The sequence below is a fragment of the Schistocerca cancellata genome, chromosome 1 (assembly GCF_023864275.1).
Source record: "Schistocerca cancellata isolate TAMUIC-IGC-003103 chromosome 1, iqSchCanc2.1, whole genome shotgun sequence".
Taxonomy (NCBI): domain Eukaryota; kingdom Metazoa; phylum Arthropoda; class Insecta; order Orthoptera; family Acrididae; genus Schistocerca; species Schistocerca cancellata.
In genome coordinates, this window is record NC_064626.1 from 778,186,537 (window position 1) to 778,196,479 (window position 9,943).

Sequence of the window (9,943 nt, forward strand, 5' to 3'; positions counted from 1 at the left end):
ACACCTAAATTTCCGAATCCTTCATGGGAAAGAAAAGCTCTTTATTTTAAATGGGAGGAACAGACGAACTACACGCGACATATGCGTGAAAAGCAACGCAATTCCCCGTAACGGCCGAAAAGCTAGTGACACCAATTTCAGTCTTGGCATTTAATGCCAGTTCTCTTCACGTAGATTTTGCAACGTATTTATGCCCACGTAATTGTAGCGTGCTTTCGTATCTCGAGGTGTCGCACAGATAAAGCAAGATATAACGAAATTAGCTTCGTCGCTCTCTGCCGAGCAGATAACAATTATAAATACAGATAAAATGGAACGCGTGCGGAGCGATATGGACGCGACTGTACGCGCTGGCTCGCGAACTGTTCCACTTTCACTGTGGCGCGCTTGTACCCTGACCAGCAAGATACGGCCAGTAGAAATACTGCTACACGCGTCGTAAACACGTCGCCGTTCTCGCTCCAAAGACGGACGACCCCTTGGCGACGATCATTCTATCACAGACAACCAGGCGCGTCGCGGCCTAGGCTATTGCGCCGTATCGATTCGCAGACACAAACCAGAATGGAGGTCAAGTAATGCTAGCTCGTTATGAAACAGGTATGGGATTCAGGACGTGACGACCAATCCATTCAAATCTCAGTCTGTTGAGCTGTGGTTTTCAAGTCGCCATCAAAGAAAAAAGCCCCTGTTCCATTGTCTACTTCCTTGCGACACTGTTGTCAACGCATTCGAGCTCCACTTCTATATTATAAAGGCCTCTCAAAATTAATATCAGAGGGAAGCATGTTTTCACCTAGATAAGACTGTATATGTTTACTATTTGAAATTTTCGTCATGTCTTTTGTAAGCACTAAGGAGTGTCTCTTATGCAACATTGTGGTCCCGGCATACCTCACCTTTTCCCTGGTCTCGCCTACGCACTTGCTAATAAAAATTATGTTAGCGTAGGTATGGAAAAACTTATCACATCTTATTTGTGTTAATTCAGGTAGAAAATTGGTGATGATGATGATCATAGAAAATTGGTATCTTCTACAAAGAAGTCAACCAATGTATGACCATTGCATATTATTCGACGAAGAAGAAGAAGAAGAAGAAAAATAAGAAGAAGACAAGCTGAATACAACAGGTACAGCGATATTTCTGAATTGGTCTCTAGTGTTGTGCAGAATATTTTGTCATCAGTTCACTTGTCAATCAAAATGTAGAATGGGGAACAGTTAGTATATATATATATATATATATATATATATATATATATATATATATATATATATAACGTCTAGCATGTAGTTAATTTCGACGCTGAGTGAGTGGACTGTCTGTTAAGCAGCAAGACAACCCGAGCAATTATTGATTTGACAATCGTTACTCATAGTTCTTTTAAAAATAAAAAATTTTGAGTCCTGAAAGCATGTCCTGAGCAGACACGTGACTCAGATCAGGAGGGACCGGCTTCAACGTGAACTATCGAAACTGTGTAAAAGGTGAATTTGATAGCCCGGAAGGGGAACTGCTCCCCAGTAGGTGCCCGTACATAGAACACAACACCACCGAGTTCGGTATAAACGAGGTATACGCAACAAATATCCCCAAATTGCACAGAGATATAGTGTCAACTATCAGCACAAAACTTTACTATTCGCTAGCGTTAATTACTTCACACTTGAGGTCTAAGGAGCACCCGAAGCTTCAGAGATCATAATAATCGTATTCCTATAAACCTCAATATGGTTCAAATGGCTCTGAGTACTATGGGGCTTAACTTCTGAGGTCATCAGTCCCCTAGAACTTAGAACTACTTAAACCAAACTAACTTAAGGACATCACACACACCCATGCCCAAGGCAGGATTCGAACCTGCGACCGTAGCGGTCGCAAGGGGTCCAGACTGCAGCGCCTAGAACCGCTCGGCCACCTCGGCCGGCTAAACTTCAATATATTTACAAGTGTACTGTTAAACCATCTAATCTTTCGCGCGAAGTTACAATTCAACATATGCACTCCTGATCGCATCAGCTGCGTTTATTGATTTGTGTGTGTGTGTGTGTGGTTTTTTAATTTTTTTTTATTATTATTGTGTCACAGCGAAATACTGCAAGTGACTGGCCACTCGGTTTGATGCGCATAGCGCAAGGCGTGTAAACAGCCGCAGTGATTAGCACACTGGACTCGCATTTGAGAGGACGGCAGTTCAAACCCGCGTCCAGCCGTTCGGACTTAGGTTTTTCGTTATTTACCTGAATCGCTTCAGGCAAATGCCGGGATGGTTTCTTTGACAGGACACGGCCGATTTCCTTCCCCATCCTTTGCTAATTCAAGTTTGCGCTCCGTCTCTAATGACCTCGTCATCGACAGGACGTTGAACACTAATCTGCTCCTCCTTCTCTAATTTGATGTGATCCCATTTCATCTCGTAGACTCACCGTGTTTATAGATCGTAAAGGCATTGATGTATCTTTCAAGCAATATGATGGCTGGATCTTCTGGAGTTAAAGTGCCATGTGCAAGTGGCAGAAATGCTTTGTTCAAGACTTATTGCATTTAATGCAGTATAATCCTAACTTCATTCACGAGTTCTGTCTGCATAAAAAGAGCTAGTCATTTCGTTTGTAACAACTGAAGGACATGCTCTCGCTCTTAGGTTACTCATAAGACCATTTTCTTAACGGTTTGTATACGTTCTCCAAGCATGAATCAAGCTGTATAGTGTAACATCAAGCACCTTAAAGACACTGCTGCTCATACTTTGCTTTAAACAACGGTCACTCAAGGACAACAGAAAGTTAAGACAAAACAAGTTGTGCAGTATTTAATGGGGAGCTCGCTAACAGTAAACACTGCCACGTCCGCATCCACCACATCGGGAAACACACACATGTGGTGGCACGTGGCAAAAGCAGCAACAAGACGAACGCAGTACCTATTTGCGCCGTCTCAGTTTGCACGCCGTCCTCACGTGGCTTGCTGTCTGCTGGACTATCAAAACAACTATTCCCAAACACCTAGCACAGCAGCTGCCGCGTGGAATGAAGCAAGTTCCACTTCTGGCAACAGTCAAGGAATGTCTATGTGTCAACTCAAAACATATGCGATGTCTCCGCATACCTATCACTTTTCGGACCTTCACGACGTTTCAAGGACGCTTCGTATTGCCGTCCTCACGAACGATCGTTGTGCACTACTGATGCCCACAACGCAGCATTGTTACGCAAATTCAACGGATTCTTTACTTGTTACGCCAGCACTGTCTGCCCGTACAGGTAGGTGGTAAAAGATGCAGCACACTGGACAAGAACGTATCCCAGACGCTTGTAGTCCTGGCTCTGGGCCAATCTTCACATCGTAGCACGCAACTCACCAACGACTGCCCGTTTCCTATAGCTCACTTGTGTTTCTAGTGCTCGGCTACTGTTAAAAAAGTAACGACGAACCATCTTTCGTAAAGTGTAAGATGAACGACCAAGCATATGGCAAAATCATAAATGAGACACAAGTCACCCATGCAATATGAAGATTTGATATCTATGGAACGCCTTTTGAGTTTTTCTCGGCCTCTGGTACGTACAATAATGGTACGTAATCACGATAGCTTAATGGTTGTACATCAATTCATTTCAGAGTCAATCTTGCACTGTGCAACCGAAAGTGCTCTGCTTCGAAATTTCAGTGTATATTAAAACTTCGTTGCGGACCGTGTGTTGAACTATGTCTTTATGCGACATAATATTTTAGCAGGATGATCTTTAAAACAAATTAAGAGGAAACGCGGTGCCGAAAGATATCTTCGCGAAAACTGCTGCGCGGACGCATTCTATACGTGTCACAATGAAAAAAATACTGCAATCAGGCGAGTTATTGACTGGAGAGTCGTTTGAATTTCGTGCGATCTTTAAACTTGTGGCTTCAGGTGTTTGTCTATGCAACAGGAAAATCAGAACTTCATCGGTTAACTGAAGGAATTTGTTTCTGGCAGTTAACGTGACTTCCATCTTTGGCAATGCTTCCTTCGGATATGTGAAAGTACAGAGTTGTGCAGTTGTTCGGATTCTACGTTAAACGTAATTTATTCCCCTACAAATGGCTGAGACGCGATCCTCAGGTGGGGGAATTGACAAACCATCCCATCTCCAATACGACCGTATCTAGTAAAAACCCGTGTTTTAGAAAATAGCTTTACTTCTTGGTTAAGAACCAGCTGTCACGGTCAAACTATCTAAACACGGGGGTCCGCAGCTCGTGGTCGTGCGGTAGCGTTCTCGCTTCCCACGCCCGGGTTCCCGGGTTCGATTCCCGGCGGGGACGGGGATTTTCTCTGCCTCGTGACGACTGGGTGTTGTGTGCTGTCCTTAGGTTAGTTAGGTTTAAGTAGTTCTAAGTTCTAGGGGACTGATGATCATTGATGTTAAGTCCCATAGTGCTCAGAGCCATTTAAACACGGGGCTCGTTAGAAGTAATTTAATACCCACAATGAATCTTTCGCTCTGCAGCGGAGCGTGCGTTGCTTTGAAACTTCCTGGCAGACTGCTCGCGGAAGCATGCTACCCGTATTCGAGGCTCGATCCGGCACATAATTTTAAGCTAATTTAATATGCAATGCATTCCACGCGTCCAGGCAGAAATACCACTGTATATAACCCCCCCCCCCCAACTCCCTTAGCCGGCCGGTGTAGCCAAGCGGTTAAAGGCGCTACAGTCTGGAACCGCGTGACCGCTACGGTCGCAGGTTCGAATCCTGCCTCGGGCATGGATGTGTGTGATGTCCTTAGGTTAGTTAGGTTTAAGTAATTCTAAGTTCTAGGGGACTGATGACCTTAGACGTTAAGTCCCATAGTGCTCAGAGCCATTTGAACCTAACTTCCTTAACTTTGTTTCCTCTACGTGTTACCACATTTGAAATTTTTTAAAGATAACTGCGAATAAACAGATAGCTCTCCCAAAATTTTCGGCTGTCATATACTAGCAGTATCACTAATAAGTTATATGATCAGCACAGACTACACAGCGGCCGGATGCCTTGATTTGAATTTCTGGTTGACTAATATTCTACACACCCACATTTCGAAGGCTTCTACACACTGCTCTTCGTGTCTTTGTAGCGTCTATGTTCTGACACCATACATGGCTGCATTCCACACCTAACATTTCCGCGACATTTGTCTTAGCTTATTATTCGGGTGCCTACAGTAGATTTCACTTTTTCCTACAAATGTTTACACTGAGAACGTAAGCACGTTATTTATGAAATGCATGAGAAAAGGAGAGGACACTCACCTTCTAGCTTCATGCCGACTTCGAGGCACTTCTGGAAGCGGCAGTAGGGGCAGCGTTTCCGCTGAGTCTTGTCGATGTGACAGCTGCGGTCCGCGACGCACGTGTACACTTTCTTGTTCTGGACGGTGCGCTTGAAAAAGCCCTTGCAGCTCTCGCAGGTGAGCAGGCCGTAGTGGTAACCGGACACCTTGTCGCCGCAGACGGGGCACAGCTCCTCGATGACGTCCTTGGTGTCGGGCAGCTCGGCGACCACGGAGCCGGCCGCGCCGGCCACCGCCGCCGCCCCCGCAGCCGCGCCGCCGCCCACCGTCGCGCCGGACGCGCCGCCGTAGCCGCCGCCCACGTCCATGCCGGCTACGGCGACGCCGCCGCCTGCCAGCGAGAACAGATAGGACGCGTCCATGTTACTGAAGCAATGGCCCTGCTGTTGCTGGTGCTGCTGCGCCAGCGGCTGCTGCTGCTGTTGTTGTTGGTAGCCGCCGCCGTAGCTGGCAGAGCCGCCCCCGGCCGTGCTCCCCATGGGCGGCGGCGAACAGTACAGCGGAGGCGGCATGCTACTGCTGCCGGGCGCCGTCGACGCCACGCTCGTCGTCACTATCGCGCCCGAGTGGTGCGGGCTACCACTGGCGCTGCCCGTCGGACTTAAATTAAACGGCGACATGTTCATGTAGACCATAGCGGCAGAATGGTGCTCCATGTCCAATAGCATATTACACAAAGTTTTATATTCGCTTGCCTCTTTCTACACGGTGCGTATTGGTTACGTTACTAGGCTCCTGGCCGGGATGTCTTTATAGTACAACAATACTACACAGTGCACTGTGTATATCTTAATACGCGTTGCAAAACGTCTGGCAGTGTCAATGAGATCTGAGGGACAGTTAAGTTAAATTCGAGTTCTGGTTGTGTTCGAACCTATCACAGTCACCACACTAGTTGTAGAGGAAACCCCACCCCTCTAATTAGGGGAGGGACGCAAGGCGCCAATATAACAATGGCCAGCACAATCGTATTTTGAGCGCACTTCACGGTGCTCTTTCTCATAAGAGATATTTTTAAGTCCGGGGTCCGATAGTGAATCATTCATGCAGTTACACAAAACTGTGGCACAACCTCGAGGTTTCACTGTATTCAACTCCTCAGTCAAAATTGGAGATCAGTATCACAGTCACATACAACACGAAGTATGTAGTATTCACACATTTCCACTACGTGTCGAATTTCCAATTCCATTAATGAAATAAATGAAAAAAAAAATAGTAGGTCAATTCGCTCAGTCACACGAGTTCACAGTATCACACACGCGCAAAGTGACGGTAACCACGGCGAAGTAATAATCCAACAGGCGGTGGACAGCGTCACGATGGCGAGGCTGAACGATGCAACACAGTAGTGGTGCCACCAACACTTGTCCACGCTCGAGACTAACTGACAGCACGGCGCCGCCGGCCGAGCCAAACCCCCTAGCCCGCCCCTCCAAGCGCGCCTTTCCCCTCCGCGAGCTCCCCTCCCGCCGGTGATACAATGGATAATGATTAGGAACCTATGTAATAAGTGAAAGTGAGTGGCTGACCCACTTTCTACAGAACCAGGTCTATGTTACACACATGCAGCAGCAGGCGGCAAGCGAGAGTGGTCCAGGGGAAGGGGCGGCGGCAGCCGGAGTCGTGGAGGGGGGAAAGTGGAAGGGGCGCCTGGTAGGGGGGGTAGCCGCCGTGGTGGGGGCCCTGTCCCACTGACCTACTTGCTTCGCGTCGGCTACCAGCAAACTTCGACCCGCGAATGCCGCAAAAATTGCAGTTTCCAGCTGGGCCCGTTTTCACTTTCGATAGCTCCGAATGAAACCGAAAGTTAAGCTGCAGGATGAAGCGCAATGATTATGAGGAGCGCTTAGCGCCGACATTCCATTACAGTTTCTTTGTGCTGTTGCATCGGTAATTAGAGAGCTTTTCGGCGCCCCAGCGTGTACCCTTGACATCTTGACGCACTTCTGTACCTCAGATGCTAAATTTGCACATACATTTAAAGAAGTGTAATTTCTGAATGCAAGATTATCTCAAAAGTGACGAACCAAACAATGGCATGAAGAAACAATACATACTTGACTTTAACGAAAACTTGACTTCACCCAAGAGAAAAAAAAAACAACTTCTGTGTACCTGCACCATATAAGATGAATCCACCTGCTGAAATCTACTGAAGTGACACCAATCACTTCAATCAAAATAGTTTGCAAATGTGAATAAATGGAAATAGGGCAAACTAAATAGCATTTATAGATGTTACTGTGATGGTTAATACCACGCTAACAGTAGAAACAGTGGACACTACAGTGGAAGTTGCTCGTATAAAGTCAGCAGAAAATAAATACAACAGTAACGTTAACTGATTTGTTTGAACCTGTTTATCTTCAAGCTCTCAAGTGACTTATGGAACATCAGTAACTACACAGAAGTAAGTGGGAGAAACTTGCAATTCTACGAGTTCTCGAAATCTTGAACATCAGCGTTGAAACACTATAGCTTAAATGATACTAGTATTATGGAGCATGGGCCATCGCCGAATCAAGTTTATATTATTAATCAGTTACGGCTCGAGAATGAAGTAAGTTCAACAAAGAATTCTGTTTTCTGAGTTGACAGTTTACCGCAGCATATTTTGCGAGCCGCCCAGTGTGCCACCAATCTCGCATTAACAGCGGCAAGTAGGCTAGCTCAAAAACTGTGTAACCAAGGTGTGCTTGCGGTACATGTGTAACGGAAATGCTGAGCCGCAACGCGGCTAAAGGCCTCTTTCTTCAGTGGCTAAATATTGCTTCTATAAGTCATTAGCGTATTTTAATTGTAACGGCTTGCGCTCTGCAGGAGTGTGAATGGCTGAAGCTAATGACAAATACAGCTACAGCACTCCTATAAATCATAAGCTGTTTAAAACATCCACAAGACAACGTAACTTCGTCCGTCACTGATCATATAACAGACCTTTTAATTACAATACTACACTAATCAATTTGCAAAATGTTATGGAAACAAAATGACCTAAATTTTTTGAAGTTTGTGTCACTGAATACGAAACTAAAGCTAAAACTCGCATATTAACTCATGTTTTCAAACTGTTACTATTACCAGAACCTGTAGTTACTTTCATCTTATATTTCGACTTATAACAATCGGCAGCATTCCTGAGCATGTTTCAATTCTCACAGCACTGTCATTCCATAAGGGGTACATGCTCTACACGTGGTCATCGCGCCAACAATAACATTGTGGTCAGGTATGGGACTTCGGAGCACTTGAACTGTTGTAATAAAAGTGGACATGGCTCTCACAAGAATTTTATTGTGATGTACTTTCACAGCTGGTTATCTACTACAAAAAGGCAACAATGTCTCGAATTTATTAATTAATCATATAACTTCTGCTTTATTTGCGGTGAAGTGACATTATCTTCGATGAAGTTTTCAATTGCGCCTTCTGATGAAATGAATATTTAAAAAAAAAAAATATTTGTAACACAGAAGACCATGAAAAATAACTAAGGACCATCTGTGCGTCACAAGGCTGCTCGTGACAATTTGTAGACGCTAATGGTCAAAGGCGATGAAAAATGGGTTTATCACTTAGAACCGGAAACAAAACTGCAATTCACGGAGCGGCGCCACGCCACCTCTCCTCCTTACTCGGTAAAGTTATGGTGACGGTCTTCTTGGACGCTGAAGGGATTGTTCTGTTCGATGCATTCCCTCATTGTGCAACGATCAACACGGAAGGGTACTGAGCTGCCCTCAGGAAATTGAAGAAACGACTTCAGCTTGTTCCTTGCCAAAAAACTAACTTCTCCTTCTCCACGACAACACACGGCCTCATACAAGTCTGCGCACCCGTGAAGAGTTCGTAAACTCAAAAGTACACTGGACTGTTTTTCCCCATCCACCCTACAGCCCCTATGTCGCACCTCCCGACTTCCATCTGCTTGGCTCAATGAAGGATGCACTCCGCGGGAAGCAGTACGTCGACGATGGGTAGGTTATTAATGCACCAAGACGGGCTTCGAAGTCGACTAATAGAGTGGTACCATGCGGGCATACAGGCCATCCCAGTAACGATGCATAAGGGCATCGAACTTAACGGAGATTATGTTGAAAATGGGGTTTTATAGCCAAAAGACTGGGGAATAATATGGTCTAGTGGAATCCTGAGTAAAATCAATCTGCTATCAGAAAAAAATGTGTTGTATTAATTATTGAACGGCCCTTGTAGAAGTGTACGTTTCGCAGTATCATCTGGATTTCTTCCCACCAAACTGTGGTGACGTGAGAGATGAACATAGTGTGCGTTTTCACCTAAGTATTTCACTGAAGGAACAAAGATATAAAGGGAAATGCGAGTACTGTCATCTGATTATTGTTGTATTGCAAATAGGGACGCTTCTGCAACACGTTACCATAGCCACCCCGAAAAGAAACGTTCTAAAGGTATTTGACATTTTTCCATCTTTCTCATCTGTGATAAACTTTAGCTTTGGCCGATTCCGTGCTACGTATGCTGGTTCGGTCTGATATTTCAATGCATACCTATGCAGGTAGGCCTCCCGACATGCATTTTGGCTGCCGCAGCTTTAGTAAAGACAACGTTTTCATGCTTGTGTGTGACATTTATCTGGAAAA

General features: G+C 45.3%; 1 protein-coding gene across 1 annotated transcript in view; it reads right to left on the reverse strand.

The window, feature by feature from the left end:
* Window positions 1–6,722, reverse strand: part of LOC126187405 (nuclear hormone receptor FTZ-F1) — a 219,090-nt gene extending 212,368 nt beyond the window's left edge. The window contains exon 1 of the mRNA XM_049928474.1: window positions 5,278–6,722. Coding sequence (XP_049784431.1) covers window positions 5,278–5,986 — 709 coding nt within the window. The 5' untranslated portion in view covers window positions 5,987–6,722. The remainder of the gene's footprint in view (window positions 1–5,277) is intronic.
* Window positions 6,723–9,943: the final 3,221 nt, after the last annotated feature.